Here is an 18,577-nt window from a genome sequence, read left to right as displayed (position 1 = left end):
AGAAAATAAACCAAATGCCTAACACAAAACAACAGTAAAAGTTACAAGAGGCCGATTTACTGTCCATAATAATGTGAATGAGGCCACATCTGGAGTATTGCGTCCAGTTTTGGGGCCCCCACTACAGAAAGGATGTGGACAAATTGGAGAGAGTCCAGCGGAGAGCAATGAAAATGATCAGGGGGCTGGGGCACATGACTTATGAGGAAAGGCTGAGGGAACTGGACTTGTTTAGTCTAGGGAAGGGAAGAGAAGAGTGAGGGGCGATTTGATAGCAGCCTTCAACTACCTGAAGGGGGGTTCCAAAGAGGATGGAGCTCGGCTGTTTTCAGTGGTGGCAGATGACAGAACAAGGAGCAATGGTCTCAAGTTACAGTGGGGGAGGTCTAGGTTGGATATTAGGAAACACTATTTCACTAGGAGGGTGGTGAAGCCCTGGAATGGGTTACCTAGGGAGGTGGTGGAATCTCCATCCTTAGAGGTTTTTAAGGCCCGGCTTGACAAAGCCCTGGCTGGGATGATTTACTTGGATGATTTACTTGGTCCTGCTTTGAGCAGGAGGTTGGACTAGATGACCTCCAACCCTAATCTACTATGATTCTTTGAATCTGTTCTAGTGTCCTTCAGTCTGTGTATCAGACATCAACATCTCAAACCAACAGCCATTCTGCATAGGCAGGAGAAGCAGATTAATAAACCTTTTCCTCATAGTAGATAAAAATAATACAATTTAGGATCATGTGCTGTCTTATGTATGCAAAAGATGGCTACACCCTGATCTCAGTATCACTGTACATTTACTAGAACAGAAAAGATCCGTTACAGAGACTTGCAAATCATTGTCTGTCCATCTAACAACAACGTTATTTATCTTACAATAGCACCTACGACCGCTCTGCTCCCCAAATCAACTGTAGAGCTGATTAATCCTTCATTATTAAATTCACTTAGGCAAGTTTACAACAGCCCTGTCTTACAAAGGCCTCTGAAAACGATAAATGTTAATTTGACTGGAAATGCAAAATAGATTTCCAAAACGGCATTTTATAGTGAGGTTTTAAGACCCAGCACTCAGGTTAACATATTACTTTAAACGATAAAGATGCGTATCAGCATTTCCCCAAAAGGATAGTATTAAGCTCCAAGAAATTTTGCATGGTGATGTCAGATTCAATTTAACTTTCTCAAGACACAAGGGACAACTATTCTGGATTCATGTCCACATTGCAATGCCATTCTCTAGTCATATCCAATATTAAAAGAATCCGTTTTTATAGTTTAACTCATAAAACTGAAAAAAAGATGTCAAAGCATCCCTAAAAAGAAGTCACACTTCAATAGGTCTGCAACCTGACAGATATCAGCCACTAAAGGGCATAACAGAAAAAGGCAACAAAAAAAAGTTACCTAACTGTTATTCTTTGCGATGTGTTGCTCAGGTCCATTCCAATTAGGTGTGTGCGTGCCGTGTGCACAGTCACCAGAAGGTTTTTCCCCTAGCAGTACCCGTCGGGTCGGCTGTGGAGCCCCCAGAGTCGTGACTTCATGGCACTGCATATAGGACCCTGCTGACTCACCACCTCTCCAGTTCCTTCTTGCTGGATTACTCTGACAGAGGGGAAGGCAGGTGGCTTTAGAATGGACATGAGCAACACATCTCGAAGAACAACAGTTAGTTATGAAAGGTAGGTAACCGTTTTTTCTTCTTCAAGTGTTTGCTCATGTCAATTCCAATTAGGTGATTCCCAAGCCTTACCCAGGAGGTGTAGTCATAGAATCATAGAATATTAGGGTTGGAAGAGACCTCAGGAGGTCATCTAGTCCAATCCCCTGCTCAAAGCAGGATCAACACCAACTAAATCATCCCAGCCAGGGCTTTGTCAAGCTGGGCCTAAAAAACCTCTCAGGATGGAGATTCCACCACCACCCTAGGTAACCCATTCCAGGGCTTCACCACCCTCCTAGTGAAATAGTGTTTCCTAATATCCAACATAGACCTCCCCCACTGCAACTTGAGACCATTGCTTCTCGGTTTTGTCATCTGCCATCACTGAGAACAGCCGAGCTCCATCCCCTTTGGAACCCCCCTTCAGGTAACTGAAGGCTGCTACCAAATCCCCCCTCACTCTTCTCTTCTGCAGACTAAACAAGCCCAGTTCCCTCAGCCTCTCCTCGTAAGTCACGTGTCCCAGCCTCCTAATCATTTTTGTTGCCCTCCCCTGGACTCTCTCCAATTTGTCCACATTCCTTCTGTAGTGGGGGGACCAAAACTGGACGTAGTACTCCAGATGTGGCCTCACCAGTGCCGAACAGAGGGGAATAATCACGTTCCTCGATCTGCTGGCAATGCTCCTACTAATACAGCTCAATATGCCAATGGCCTTCTTGGGCAACAAGGGCACACTGTTGACACATATCCAGTTCATGGAACAGCTGATTGAAGCACTGCTCTGCCGAATGCTGCATCATTCCTGGCATGATGGGTGATAGCATAATGGGAAGTGAAGGTATGAACCGAGGACCATGTTGCCACTCTACAGATCTCCTGGATCAGAACCTGGGCCAGGAAGGCCGCCAAGGAAACCTGAGCTCTGGTGAAATGCACCATCAGTGCGGGGATAGGGACCTTTGCCAGGTCATAGCAGGCCTGGATACAGGACATGATCCACGATGATATCCTTTGGAAGGACACAGGGAGACCCTTCACCCTATCCGCCACCATGACAAACAGCTGGTTCAACTTGCGGAACGGCTTTGTTCTTTCAGTATAAAAAGCCAATGCGCGCCAAACATCTAGGTAGTGGAGCCTGAACTGGAAGAAATATGTCTTGGCTGGTATGGAAATTTGAGACCACCTTCGGGAGCAATGCTGGGTGAGGTCGAAGCTGCACCTTGTCTTTGTAAAAGATGATATAGGGAGAGTCAGATGTGAGGGCCTTCAGCTCAGACACCCTCCTGATTGAAGTTATCGTGACTAAGAAAGCCACTTTATAAGACAGATAGAACAGTGAGCATGTTGCTAAGGGCTCAAACGGAGGCCCCATCAGCCTCGAGAGCACCAGGTTAAGGTTCCAAGCTGGAGTTGGCCACTGGATTTGAGGATATAGCCCATCTAGTCCTTTAAGAAAACGTCACACCATCGGGCTAGCAAAGATGGAGTGGCCCGCCTCTCCTGGGTGGAAAGCCGAGATGGCAGCCAGGTGAACCTTTACTGACGAGTGTGACAAGCCCTGCTGTTTCAACTTTAGCAGATAGTCCAAGATAAAGGGAATGGCAGATTGTGTCGGAGGGATATGGCTCTGTAAACACCAAATCGAGAGTCTCTTCCACTTGGCTAAGTAGGTAGTCCTGGTCAATGGTTTTCTGCTGCCCAGAAGAACCTCCCTCACAGGGTCTGAGCGTGAGCGCTCTAGTGGATTAAACCACTCAGCTTCCAAGCCATGAGGTGGAGAGACTCGATATCGGGATGCTGGAGCTGGCTGTGATGTTGAGTGATGAGGTCTGGTACTAAAGGCAGAGTGATTGGAGTATGCACTGATAGCTTCAGTAGCATGGTGTACCAATGCTGACATGGCCAGGTTGGTGCTACCAGGATCACCGAGGCTCCATCCCTGCAGATTTTGAGGAGGACCTTGTGAACGAGCGGGATAGGAGCGAACGTGTAGAAGAGGTTGTTCTTCAGTACCAATGTGGACACAAGAACAAATGCATATAAACTAGCCATCACGAAGTTTAGACTTGAAATTAGACAAAGGTTTCTAACCATCAGAGGAGTGAAGTTCTGGAACAGTCTTCCAAGGGAAGCATTGGGGGCAAAAGACATATCTGGCTTCAAGACTAAGCTTGATAAGTTTATGGAGGAGATGATATGATGGGATAGCCTAATTTTGGCAATTAATTGATCTTTGACTATTAGCAGTAGATATGCCTGATGGGGTGGGATCTGAGTTACTACAGAGAATTCTTTCCCAGGTGTCTAGCTGGTGAGTCTTGCCCACATGCTCAGGGTTTAGCTGATTGCCATATTTGGGGTCGGGAAGGAATTTTCCTCCAGGGCAGATTGGCAGAGGCCATGGGGTTTTTTCGCCTTCCTCTGCAGCGTGGGGCATGGGTCACTTGCTGGAGGATTCTCTGCACCTTCAAGTCTTTAAACCACGAGTTAAGGACTTCAATAGCTCAGACATAAGTTAGGGGTTTGTTACAGGAGTTGGTGGGTGAGATTCTGTGGCCTGCGTTGTGCAGGAGGTCAGACTAATTTATCATAATGGTCCCTTCTGACCTTAAAATCTATGATTCTGTGATTCCATGGAAGAAGAAACGAGTCTGCCAACGAGCCCAGACTATGGCTCAGGAAGGAGCAGAATTGCAGGCACTTCCTGTTGCCCCTTGTGGCGAACAGATCGATATGGGGAACTCCCCATCGTTGGAAGATATTGCTTATTATGTCTGGGCGAATGGACCACTTGTGATTGTGAAAAGACCTGCTGAGATGGTCCACTATCTTGTTCTGAGACCCAGGCAGGTAGCACATTCAATACTCTTGGAAGCGTCCTATGCAGAACTCCCAGAGCTTGAGCGCTTCCTGACGTAGGGGAGAGATGCATGCTCCCCCGCCTATTGATCTAAAACGTTGCTGTTGTATTGTCCATCAGGACTGATATGCATCTGCCCTCCAGATGAGGCCGGAAAGTCTGACACAGCAGATGAACTGCTCTCAGCTCCCTGACATTGATGTGAAGAAACAGCTCCTCTGGAGACCAGAAGCCCTGAGTTCTGTGCTCTCCGAGGTGCACTCCCCACCTCATTGCCGACACGTTGGTGACCAGACACAACGAGGGGCGTGGTTTGGAGACGGCGACCCATGCACATACCATTTGGGGGTCGAGCCACCACTGAAGAGACTTGAGAACCCACGGTGGAAGTGTGACTACCGTCTAGGCTGTGTTTGCTCTGTTGATACTTGGAGGCTAGCCAGGCCTGGAGAGGTCTGAGTCTCACATGTTGCACCACATACAACCAGGATGCCATGTGCCCAAGGAGTTTCAAGCAATTCCTTGCTGTGGTTGTAGGAAACTGTTTGAGGTCTTGTATGATGTCGTGTATAACCTGAAAGCGGGACTGAGGTAAGAATGCTCTGGCCTGCCTCAAGTCTAGCACCGTCCCTATGAACTCTATTCTCTCAGTAGGGGTGAGCATTGACTTTTGAGTGTTTAAGAGGAGGCCCAGTGTGTCAGAAGTGGATCTTATTAGGCTGACCTGTTGATCCACTTGTGTCCTGGACCGGCCCTTCACTAACCAGTTGTCGAGGTATGGAAATACCTGAACTTGCCTTTTCCGCAGGAAGGTGGCCACGACTGACATACATTTGGTGAACATCGGAGGTGCCGATGACAGGCCAAACGGGAGTACTGCGAATTGGTAGTGCATGCCCCCCACTACAAACCTTAGGAAGCGCCTGTGAGGTGGGATTATGGAAATGTGGAAGTATTGTTCTTCAAGTCGAGGGCAGCATACCAATTTCCTGGATCCAGGGACGGGATAATGATGGCCAAGGAGACCATACGAAACTTTAGTTTCTTCATGAACCTGTTGAGGTTGTGCAGGTCCAATATGGGTCTGAGGCCCCCCTTTGCTTTTGGTATAAGGAAATACTGGGAGTAGAACCCCTTGCCCCTGAGCTCCAGCGGAACCTCCTTTGAAAGTCCTGCCAGTAGGAGGGTTCGTATCTCCTGTTCAAGGAGTTGCTCATGAGAAGGGTTCCTGAAGAGGGAAGGTGCAAGGAGAATTGGAGAGATTATCCCATTTCTACTATGCGAAGGACCCAATCGTGCAAGATGATTTGGGACCACGCCTGGTAGAAATGGGATAGATGTGCTGAAAAGGGTGAAGAAGTCTGCTGTACTGCTGATGTAGTGCTCGGGTTGGTATGTCGCCCCTGGGCGCATCTTCAAAAGGCCTGCCTGGGGCCCAGTGGTTGCCTGGACTACCCAGACCCCTGGTTGTTTGGGGATTGGGGCTGGTGACGCAGGTTGTGATTTCTCACCTGCCTGCAATTGTGGTCCCCTGACGAGGCTGGCCCTGATACGGCTGGGGCATAGCCTGAGGCCTAAAGTGTCTATGCTGGGTGGCTACTGTGTGCACCCCCAGCGATCTCCGAGTGGCTCGGGAGTCTTTCAAACTATGAAGCTTCAAGTCTGTTTTCTCTGAGAGCAGCATGGCACCTTCAAATGGGAAATCTTGTATAGTTTGTTGGACCTCTGTGGGGAGGCCCAAGGCATGCAGCCAGGAATGTTGTCGCATTGTGATGCCTGAGGACATGGCGCAAGTGGCCGAGTCTGCTGAGTCCAGCATGGCCTGCAGTGATGTCCTGGCCATAGCCTTGCCCTCATCCACCAGGGCAGAGAATTCGGACTTGGAGTCCACCAGGAAAAGGTCTGAAAATTTGGGCATCGTGTCCCACAATTTAAAATTGTAGCAGTTAAGGATCACCTGCTGATTTGTGATGCAAAGCTGGAGCCCTTTGGTGGAGTATATCTTCCTCCCAAAGAGATCCAGCGTCTTTGTGTCCTTAGCTTGAGGAGTAAGCCCCTGCTGCCCTTGCCTCTCCCTCGCATTAACCACCGCCCCTACCACTGAGTCCAGTGGGGGATGTGTAAATAGGTATTTGTAACCCTCGGAGAGCATGAAATATTTTCTTTCGACCCCCTTTGCTGTGGAAGTTTAAGAGGTAGGAGCTTGCCACAAAGTTCTGGTGTTCTCCTGAATAGTCTTGATCAGGGAAAGTGCCACTCCTCCATCTGGATGCTCAGATTCTGAGCCACCCGCCTCAAGAGTTGCAGGTGGGCTCTGCTGTCAGGTGGGGGAGGGCCCTGGGAGGTTCCCACCATCACCTTGTCGGGTGAAGATGATGAGGAGGCCCGTGCCAGGGAGGGTCCCTCCTGCCCGCCTGGCTCCTCAAAGCAGCCTGTTGTCTGCCACCGCCCCCATCTCAGTGCCAGCCACTGTGCCCGCTGTGGCAACGCTGCCTGAGGCCAATGCCTGTGAGGGGTCCCTAGTCCTGGATGCAGCCCTTCCCTCAGATGCAACCGAGAAGAAGTACCTGGAGACGGACCCCTGCAACGGATGGTACGCCCATGGGGTCCAAAAAGGCTACTGCGCTGGCCACAGCACCGGAGGGAAAATCTCTGCATATTCGCAGTCTGAGAGTTTCGCCGACTCCTGTGCTGGCTCCTCTGGAACACATAGGAGTCAGAGAAGTCCAAACATGGTGACCAAGGTGGCGCCATGCCTGTTGGTGCCAGGGATTGGTGCCGGGGAGATGGGGATTGGTGCTGCATCATCACTGGTTTCCCCAGGTCTGCACAGGTGGCCTCTGAGGTGCTTTGGGACCGGTGCCTCTCATGTTGGTCAGGAGAGCGCGAAACTGTCAGGGCTAGGAGATCCCTGTCTGCCTCCAAGGTCTCCAGTGTGCAGGGAAGGTCCAAGTCCTCCACTTGGCCCTCCTCAAGTGGTGCTGGACTCAATGGGTCCTGGTGTGGGCCCGGAGTTGACGATGCCTGCTGGTGTGCATGCGGGGAGGAGTGGCCCGGCACAGGTCTCAGTCCTTTAGGTCGCTCACGCTCTCATGCTCAAGGGGGGGAACACCCCGTCTGTCTTCCTGTGCTTCTTTTGTGGCACAGGTGACTGAGAGCAGTGCCATGATTCCACGCGTGAAGCAGTCTTCGGTGCTGGGGTGTGCCAGTGCCGTGGGTCTCTAATCCCAGAGTCCTTCCTTGGTGCCGCGTCCCAGATTGAAGCCGGTACGCTGCACAGCAATGCCGAGGAGCCCGGTGCTGCATCCATGGGGGGTTCGATTCTGACTGTGGCCACAGAGCTGCTTCCATAAGCAGCAGCTTTAGCGTGTGGTCCCTTTCCTTCTTGGTTCTGGGGTGGAAACTCCAACAAATTTTGCACCTGTCTGTTTGATGGGACTCTCCCAGGCACTTCAGACAAGCTGTGTGTGGGTCACCCTTTGGCATCAGCTTCTGTCAGACCCCACATGGTTTAAACCCCTGGAACAGAGGCATGCCCCGGCCCAGGAGAGGGAAGGGAAATGGGGGAAAACCCCCAGTAGCAAGGGTTCAAATAGTCTAAACTAATACTGAAATACTATTTTTAACTATTTACAGAAATATATGTACGACAAGCAAGCTAGAGGATTGTATGTTTGGACGAGAGAAGAAACGCTCCAATGACCTCAGTTGTGAAAGAACAGGTTAAAAGACTATTTAGAAAAGCTGGACATGCACAAGTCCATGGGTCCAGATCTAATGCATCCAAGGGTGCTGAGGGAGTTGGCTGTTATGATTGCAGAGGCATTGGCTATTATCTTTGAAAATTCATGATGATCAGGGGAGGTCCCGGATGATTCGAAAAAGGCAAATATAGTGCCCAACTTTAAAAAAAAAGGGAAGAAAAAGAACCCGAGGAACTACAGCCTCACTTCAGTCCCCGGCAAAATCATGGAGCAGGTCCTCAAGGAATCCATTTTGAAGCACTTGGAGGAGAGGAAGGTGATCAGGAACAGTCAACATGGATTCACCAAGGGCAAGTCATGCCTGACCAACCTGACTGCCTTCTATGATGGGATAACTGGCTCTGTGGATATGGAGAAAGCAGTGGACATAGTATATCTTGACTTTAGGAAAGCTTTTGATACGGTCTCCCACAGTATTCTTGCCAGCAAGTTAAAAAAGCATGGATTGGATGAATGGACTATAAGGTGGATAAAAAGCTGGCTAGATTGTCGGGCTCAAAGGGTAGTGATCAATGGCTCGATGTCTAGTTGGCAGCCGATATCAAGCAGAGTGCCCCAGGGGTTGGTTTTGTTCAACATCTTTATCAATGATCTGGATGACGGGATAAATTGCAACCTCAGCAAGTTTGCAGATGACACTAAGCTGGGGGGAGAGGTAGATATGCTGGAGGGTAGGGTTAGGGTCCAGAGTGACCTAGACAAAGAGGAGGATTGGGCCAAAAGAAATCTGATGAGGTTCAACAAGGACAAGTGCAGAGTTCTGCACTTAGGAAGGAAGAATCCCATGCACAGCTACAATGGGGACAGACTGGCTAAGCAGCAGTTCTGTAGAAAAGGACCTGGGGATTACAGTGGAGAAGCTGGATGAGAATCAGCAGTCTGCCCTTGTTGCCAAGAAGGCCAACGGCATATTGGGCTGTATTAGTAGGAGCATTGCCAGCAGATCGAGGGAAGTGATTATTCCCCTCTATTTGACATTGGTGAGGCCTCATCAGGAGTATTGCGTCCAGTTTTGGTCCACCCACTACAGAAGGGAGGTGGACAAATTGGAGAGAGTCCAGTGGAGGGAAAAGAAAAGGATCAGGGGGCTGGGGCACATGACTTACAAGGAGAGGCTGAGGGAACTGAGGTTATTTCGTCTGCAGAAGAGAGAAGAGTGAGGGCGGATTTGATAGCAGCCTTCAATTACATGAAGGGGGGGGGGTTCCAAAGAGGATGGAGCTAAGCTGTTCTCAGTGGTGGCAGGTGACAAAACAAGAAGCAGTGGTCTCAAATTGCAGTGGGGGAGGTCTAGGTTGGATATTAGGAAACTACTTCACTAGGAGGGTGGTGAAGCACTGGACTGGGTTACCTAAGGAGGTGGTGGAATCTCCATCCTTAGAGGTTTTTAAGGCCCAGCTTGACAAAGCCTTGGCTGGGATGATTTAGTTGGGGTTGGTCCTGCACTGAGCAGGGGATTGGACTAGATGACCTCCTGAGGTCTCTTCCAACCCTGTGATTCTATGACCGCCACTGGCAGTAAGAAGGAACTGGAGAGGTGGCGGGTCAGCAGGGCCCTCCCTATATGTGGCACCATGAATGAGTGACTTCAGGCAGCTCCACAGTTGACCCGACGGGTACTGCTATGGGAAAAACCTTCTGGTGACTGTGCACACGGTGCGCACACACCTAATCGGAATCGATATGAGCAAGCACTCGAAGAAGAACCAATCTTCATGCAACATCTGCTCCACGTCTGGCATATAATTCTACGAGAGACGTGTATTTCCAGTGCTGACACTCAGATATCACTAAACAGAAGCCATAGTGCTGTATATTTCATAGAATTAGTCTTTTTGAATGCTAAGTCACAACACAGAACTAATATTTTGTTGAGGTCCAAGGAGCCGGTTTCATTGTTTTAGCCAAGTGTTTAATGATAGACAAGACTTCACCCAGGGACTTTATATACACACAGGTACAAGTCCCATTGGGAACCATCACTACGTGAGTAAAACCTCTGGCTTAATTAATAAATATTAAATGCCACAAATAGAAAAATTTAACAAAATTACTCATAAAACAGCAATTATTCAGGCAGTATATCAGGAATGAACATATATTTTTCTGTTGGCTAAGAACATGAGTAACTTTATATGCAGCTTCACAGCCCCTCGTATAGGTCCTAATAAGACCAAAATACTGCAGGCTGAGTCATCACATGCCCACAGAGAGACATTAATTCTAGGAAGAAACCCTCCAGGTCAGAAAACCCAAACGCAAATAAGCTAAAAATAGCAACTGTGGGAAGCACTGAGACAATGCAGTTTATCAAGAATGAAGTCTAGATGAAAAATAAAGTTTTCTAACCAAGACTAACATCAGAGATACATCAGTACTGCAGACAATAACTAGGAATAGACTCACCAGTTTCTCTCTACTGACTATCAGCAACCCCCGGGCTCCATTGATCTGAGCAAGCCTGACTTTCTCATAGAAGGTGCAGTTCCCCCGCATCACCATAGGGATTCTGTTATGAAATCCCCCATCTGGTACATCAGAAGGAGAACACAACACAGATGCTGTTTGATCCTGAAGCTGCAAGAGGGACTGGAGAGGAAGAAACATTAGTTGAAAAACAAGAATCACAAGTTGAAAAACCAAGAGCAGAAACTTATACATGAAGTCTTAGGAAAAAATATCACTCTTAATTTCTTTATATTAAGCAAGAATTGCCATTTACAAAACAAACATACAAACAATCCCCCACCATCATCACACACACACACCCCCCTCCAGGATCTAAGGAGCAGGCACAAATATCTGCATGTAAGTTGTAGTAAAACACAACACTTATATTAAAATGACGTCAAGGTTACTTTGAACATTCAAGTCAGGAAACGAGAGTTGTAGAGGTCTCACAGTAGCATGAACTGACATGCTGCCCATCTTATCTTGTATTATAGACAGCACTACTAGCATCACCTACAGTTAACACTGCCCAACACTTAATATAAGACCCTATTTTCAGTTGCTTATAGCTTGGCCAAACTTTAACAATTTGGTCTGAAATTTTCCAAAGTGATCATCTGCCCCAGGCTGAATTTTTTTGGAAAGGTTCAGTTAAAATAGTTCAGCTGCTTCCAAGAACAAGACTGGGGAGAAATGCTTTGCCAATGTTAAAAAAAGAATTGTACAACTGTTCTATTGAGAAACCTTAACGATGCCATGTTTGATGTAGGGAACTGACATTTTGCAGAGGGAGGGGGTCGGCCTGGTGTCAGCATTGTGCTGTTTGCCATTCCCATGCAAATTAGCCCAAACTTGGACAAGCTGTAAGCTTTTGCACATACTCAGTAGAGACTTTTGAGAGCGAAGAAGCTAAATTATCCAATGATTGCATCTGTACTGAAGGTCCATCCCAAGGATTCAAGGCCTGAGCAAGACTTTCCCTGTAATTCAGGGTGGATAAAAACTAATGGTTTAAAAAAAAAAAAAAAAAAAAGAACAAAATTGATTTTTTAAAATTTAAATTGGATTATTTAAAATTGGGTTTTTTATTGTTATTTAAATTGTAAGTTTTTTTTTCTTTTTAAAAATGTACCTGTTTAAAGTGAAATCTGACTAATACAAAATATTTTAAGGCTTAAACTTATTATAATTTCTTAAAACATTTAAATAAAAATGCTGAATTATAACATGAGAATGGCCATACTGGGTCAGAGCAATGGCTCATCTAGCCGAGTATCCGGTCTTCTGATAGTGGCCAGTGCCAGATGCTTCAGTGAGAATGAACAGAACAGGACAATTTTGCAGTTGGACGTATCGGGGAGTCTTCCCGCCCGGTGCACTGAGCTGTCCCCTCCATCTTGGTTGCTGGGGACAGGGCATGGATGCACTGTTTTGCAGTGAGGAATCGGGCCTTCCCAGGGCATTGACTTGTCACCTTCCCCCCTTCCATCTCTGCTGTCTGTGCTAGAAGCCGCCACCCCACCCCTTCCTCCACTACAGGCTGCACACAGTGCCTGCCCCAGCCATCCATCCCTTGCCACGGTGGAGTATGAAGCTGCCAGGGGGAGCATCCTCAGCTTGTCCCTGGCAGCTGGCTCGCTCAGCCCTTTTGCTGACTAGGGTCTCCCCTGCCAAACCCAGGGTTCCCCTGCCCCATTCCCCCAATCTTGGGGTTCCCCTCCAACTGACCCCCCCAACACAACATGGCTGCCCCATCCCTTCCGAAACATACTTAACTCTTCATACACCTTTGGTCAAATGACAACCCCCATAACAGCAACAGCCGCTTTAGAACAACATAGCAAAAGGGCACCAATATGTTGCTACTAATGAGTGTCTACTGTATGTTGAACAGCACAGTCCTAGTACAGATCCTTCAGGGATCCCACTATTTACCTCTCTCCGTTGTAAAAACTGAACAGTTACTCTTACCCTTTGTTTCCTGTCTTTTAACCAGTTACTGATCCAGGAGAGGATCTTCCCTCTTATCCCAGGATTGTTTACTTGACTTAAGAGCCTTTGGTGTGGGACCTTATCAAAGGTCCAGTACACTATATCCACTGGATCACCCTTGTCCACGTTTGCTGACTCCCTCAAAGAATTCTAGTAGATTGGTGAGGAATGATTTCCCTTTACAAAAGCTGTGTTCGACTCTTCCCCAATATATTGTGTTCATCTATGTGTCTGACAATCCTATTCTGACTATAGTTTCAACCAATGTGCCTGGTACACAAGTTAGGCTTAACGGCCTGTAATTGCCAGGATTGCCTCCGGAGCCTTAGATAAAGTAAGGCTGATTTTTAAACATTTGCCATTCATCTGGTACAGGGGCTGATTTAAGTATTAGTTTACATAACACACTTAGTAGTTCAGCAATTTCATATCTGAGTTCCTTCAGAACGCTTGAGTGATACCATCTAGTCCTAATGACTTATTACTATTTAAGTTACCTATTTATTCCAGTATCTCCTCTACTGACACCTCAATCTGGGACAGTTCCTCAGGTCTGTTACCCAAAAACAGTGACTCAGGTGTGGGAATCTCCTTCACATCCTCTTCTTCATTGAAGACTGATGCAAAGAATTCATTTAGCTTCTCTGCAACAGCCTTGTGTTCCTGAAGTGCTCATTTAGCAGTTTGATCGTCCAGTGGCCTCACTAATTGTTGCGCAGGCTTCCTGCTTCTGAGGCCCTAAAAATGATTTTTCTGTTAATTTCGGTCTTCTGCTAGTTGCTCTTCAAATTCTTTTTTGGCCTGCCCAATTACAATTTTACATTTGATTTGCCAGAGTTTATGCTCATTTCTATTTTTCTCAAAAAGGTCTGACTTCCCCTCTTTAAGGGATTTCTTTTTGCCTCTAAACATCGCTTTTATTCTATTGTTTAGCCATGGTGGCACTTTTTTTTTGGTCCTTTTTTTTTTTTTTTTTTTTTAAACTATTATTTGGGATATACATTTAGTTTGAGCCTCTATTATGGTGTTTTTAAATAGTTTCCATACAGCTTGCAGGTATTTCACTCTTGTGACTGTTCCTTTTAATTTCAAATTTAACTAGTTTTCTCGGTTTTGTGTAGTTCCCCTTTTTTGAAGTTAAATGCCACTCTGAGCGGTTTCTTTGGTATTTTTGCCCCCTACAAGGAAGTTAAATTGAATTACATTGCGGTTGCTATTACTGAGCAGTTCAGCTATAGTCACCTCTTGGACCAGATCCTGTGCTCCACTTAGAATTGAACCAAGAACTGCCTCTCCACTTGTGGGTTCCAAGACTAGCTGCTCCTACAAGCAGTCATTAATGGTGTCTACAATTTTTAACTCTGCATCATGTCCTGAGGTGATGTATACCCAGTCAATATGGAGATACTTGAAATTTCCTATTATGATTGGGTTTTTTGTTTTTGGAGCCTCTTTAACCTCCCTGAGCATTTCAGAGTCACTATCACCATCTTGGTCAGTTGGTAGGTAGTATATTCCTACTGCTGTACTCTTATTATTCAAGCATGGAATTTCTATCCATAGAGATTCTATGGTACAGTTTGAGTCATTTAAGATTTTTACTATATTTGACTCCATGAGCCTCGATCAAAAACTTTGATTTAAAAGCTGCTTTTCTGTACAAAAAAGAATCAGGGAAAAAAAAACCCCTAACTTTTAGGGTTAAGCTTTATAAATATGGCACAATAGGTCATGTATTAAGGGTTTGATCCTGTGGGAGACCCAAGAGCTCTGCTACTGGGTGCAAGAGACAGGCAAAGTTATTAAAATCGTTGGGATCCAGCCTCTGGCTCCAGGAGATACCGTATATATTGTGTATAGGGTTGCCAACTTTCTAATTGCACAAAACCGAATACCCTTGCCCCACTACTTCCCCGAGAACCCACCCCTCCCCTGCCCCTTCTCTGAGGCCCCACCCCCCACTCACTCCCACTCTTCTCCCTCAGTCACTCACTCTCCTCCACCCTCACTCACTTTCACTGGGCTGGGGTGTGGGCTCCGGGGTGGGGCCAGAAATGAGGGGTTCAGGGTGCAGGAGGAGGCTCCGGGCTGGTGCAGGGGGTTAGGGTGTGGGAGAGGGTGAGAGCTCCGGCTGGGGGTGCAGGCTTTGGGGTGGGGCTGGGATGAGGGGGTTGGGGTGCAGGAGGGGGCTCCGGGCTGGGGCCAAGGTTTAGAGTGCGGGAGCAGGCTCAGGCAGGGGGCTGGAGTGTGGGAGGGGGTGCAGGCTCCGGGCGGTGCTTACCTCAAGCGGCACCCGGTTAGCGGTGCAGTGGGGCTAAGGCAGGCTCCCAGCATGCCCTGGCTCTGCACTGCTAGTGGAAAGCAGCTGGCATGTGCGGCCCGCAGGCGGAGGCATGGCTGGGCAGCTCTGAGCAGTGCACGCTGCCTGGGCCTGCAGGTGCCACCCCTGCAGCTCCCATTGGCCGCAGTTCCCAGCTAATAGGAGCTGTGGAGCCAGCTCTATGGGTGGGGGCAGTACACGCTGCTTCTCTGATCACCCGTACACCTAGGAACCGCAGGGATATGCCGGCCGTTTCCGGGAGCTGCGCAAAGCCAGGGCAGGCAGGGAGCCTGCCTTAGCTCTGCTGCGCCGCCGACCGGACTTTTAATGGAACGGTCAGCGGTGCTGACCAGAGCCACCAGGGTCCCTTTTCGAGAGGGCGTTCTGGTCGAAAACCAGATGCCTGGCAACCCTAATTGTATATCTCATCAAGATAATACACTGATCCCTCCTAGGTGGTCTCATATTCCTATTTTATAGCTTCTCTCTCCCTGAGGTCTGACTGTCTCAGTTCTCAAATTATGAATATTTGAGACTCCACCCACCATGACACCTCTCCATCAAATGGAAAAAACACTGATCTGCTCAGTGACTATGAGCCCTTCTGGATGGTTATGGGCACTTCATGCAAACAGCTTTGCTCTGTCTCCTTGCATGTGTACACAGATAAAAACAGAAATCCATTCATTTTGCAATTGCCTCCCTCTGTCACTAAACAAATAAAATACTGCAGTGCAAAAGGCATTACTCAGAAGGGTTACTCAAGCAGAAGTCTTTGACTGTTAGTTCTTTTGGGGGTAGGGCTCGGGTGGGGGGTTATGTAACAAGGGAAAAGGAGCAGCGTGCGCAACCAAAAAGGATCAACACTGGTGTGAATGCAGGACATTGCGGGCAGAAGGGACAAAATTCTTCAGACCACCGCCTCTCATGCTGATTTTAACAACTGGGAAAAAAATACTGCCATGGCTGCAGATTGTAAAAAAGACCTGTTTGGGAATATTTTCAAGCTAAGCACTTGGGACCAGAGTTTTTTGAAGTGCTAAACCAGTTTTGACTGCTGTAGTCTCTTCTGCAAGCACAGAAAGACTATTTCCTTCATTTGGATTAATTCATTCAAAGTTGAGAAATGTACTGAGATTGAAAAAGCAGGAATTCCAGTTTATGAATAAAAATGAGAAAGGAGGAGATGAGATCTACTAGTTTTAAAAGTTTGAAGGTTAGCCTAAGTAACTTAGAAGACTCAGAGATGTAGGCAACTAGGAACTTAAGTTCCAGTCACTTTCACTTAGGTGTATTTGAAAATGTTTCCAGGCTGACCTGAAATAATCAGTTAATTCACGGACTACAGTTAGCCCCTGTTTTAATAAAGAGGAGGTTACTCAGTTACTGCACAAGGTGCGGTTCTTCAAGGTCTCTCTCCCGGTGGGTGCATCACTTCAGGTGTCGGTGCTTCTCAGCACCATTGATAGAGATTTTCGGTAGCAGTGTCCGTCCGGGCTACGCATGCACAGTAGCTGTCTTGCAGTGCCATTACGCCTCATACAACATGTGTGTAACCCGAACCCCTCAGTTCCTTCTCTACCATGGAGTACTCACAGGAAACCTGAAATAGAGGGAAGGGGAGAGTAGTGGAACACCCACAGGGACACACAACTCAAAGAACCTCAGTTACTGCACAAGATGAGTAACGTTCTCTTGTTCTTCAAATGATGTCTCTGTGGGTGCTCCACTTCAGGTGATTGTAGGGCAATGTCCCACTGGGGACAGAAGGGGCTTTGGAGTTGTTTGCATAGTTGAAGGTTGCACTTTTAGGCCTAGCATGGCATCTGATCTTGAGCTTTGAATGACTGCATAATAATTTGTGATTGTATGCTCAGATGCCCAGGCAGCCGCTTTACATATGTCTATTATTGGTACATAGTTCAGAAAGGCTACTGAGGTTCCTATTGATTATGTAGAATGAGTCCTGATCTCTACTAGGGGTTCTGTTTTATTCAGTTGATAACAGAGCTGGATGCAGCTAGAGATCCATTTTGATGGTCTCTCTGTGGATATTTTTCTTTGTTAGTGATTCCAGGATAAGTTTTAGACTGTTTCACACCGAGGAGCCTTCCGGCCTCATAAAATGGAAGCCAGGGGCACGGAAAAGTAGAAATAAATTCTGCCAATAGGCCTATTACTGCCTGACAGTTCTTCCACTGCTGGGGTGCTGTCCTTCTCATCACTCTCCAGCCAGGTGCAGGGGGAAGAGGATAGAAGTGGTACCAAGGCTTGGCAACCTGCAACAGAAGCTGGGAGCAATAAACTGGACATTACAACATGGTGACCCACAGCAGCAGCTGGGGACTATGACAACCCAATAATTTCCTAGTCTTTTAGGTGTGGCAGGAAAATTCTTATCTCACTATTATATCTTCCCATGGTGCATGAGGAGAGACATATAGCTATAGTTTATTGATGGAATCTGCTGACCTCATAAGTGTAGTTTACAGTACTTGTTACATTTCTGCCTGAAGGTTTATCGCTCGGTGTGTTTTAAAAATATCTATTTTACTATTTGAATCCAACGATGATTTGGACTGCTAGCCTGCTTCCCCTAAGAATGGAAAATTTCCCTTTTGGGGATATGTATATACATACCCCTAGACCAGTGGCTATTAACCTTTTCAGACTACTGCACCACTTTCAGGAATCTGATTGGTCTTGAATACCCCCAAGTTACACCTCACTTAAAACTACTTGTATTTTTAAGGCTGATTTTTTAAGCAAGTGTCACAGGACACTATTACTGAACAATTGCTTACTTTTACCATATCATTATAAAATATATTGATTGGAATATAATTATACTTACATTTCAGTGTATAGTATATAGAGCAGTATAAAACAAGTCATTGTATGAAATTTTAGTTTGTACTGACTTCGCTAGTGCTTTTTATCTAATCTGTTGTAAAACCAGGCAAATATATAGATGAGTTGATATACCCCTGGAAAACCTCTGCGTACCCCTGGTTGAGAACCACTGGCCTAGAGTAACCAACACATCTTTATGACCTGGTCTTTTCTGCACTGAGTTGCCATGCTGCCCACTCTGAGGGTGGGCAGTGGAACCCGGAGTTATGATTATCTGCTATGCTGTACTCTGAAGGGGAGCAGGAAAACCAGGCTCTTTGCACATTTGTGTGCCGTGAGGAAAACAGATTTGCTTCGAGCCTCTTTGAGGAATCTTCTGACTCAAACTATTCATATGATGACGGGGATCAGTGGGGCTTCCCTCCCCTTAGTGCTTTTTGTTGCACAGAGGGGTCTGAACATCAGCGAGACCCTTCTTTTTCTTATCCTCCTCATCTGATAGGGAGAGAGAAATTTCAGACTGAGTCTCCTGGAGAGGGAGGGTGTGAAAAGGGGAAGGAGAACACCTTGTGGTTACTCTTCACAGCTTTCTTGCCCTGAAAAAGAGGGGGCTGGAGGGCTGTGCTGGCCTGGGTCCAGAAGAGGGCTTCCCAGGTTCCCACTCT

At 47.0% G+C, this 18,577-nt stretch overlaps 1 protein-coding gene across 1 annotated transcript in view; it reads right to left on the bottom strand.

Annotated features, from left to right (window-relative positions):
• SPPL2B (signal peptide peptidase like 2B) overlaps positions 1-18,577 on the bottom strand; it is an 83,495-nt gene that overhangs the window by 34,208 nt on the left and 30,710 nt on the right. The window contains 1 exon segment of the mRNA XM_037886004.2: positions 10,703-10,885. Coding sequence (XP_037741932.1) covers positions 10,703-10,885 — 183 coding nt within the window.

The sequence above is a fragment of the Chelonia mydas genome, chromosome 25 (genome assembly GCF_015237465.2).
Source record: "Chelonia mydas isolate rCheMyd1 chromosome 25, rCheMyd1.pri.v2, whole genome shotgun sequence".
Lineage (NCBI taxonomy): Eukaryota > Metazoa > Chordata > Testudines > Cheloniidae > Chelonia > Chelonia mydas.
This window is presented reverse-complemented; position numbering and strand designations above follow the sequence as displayed.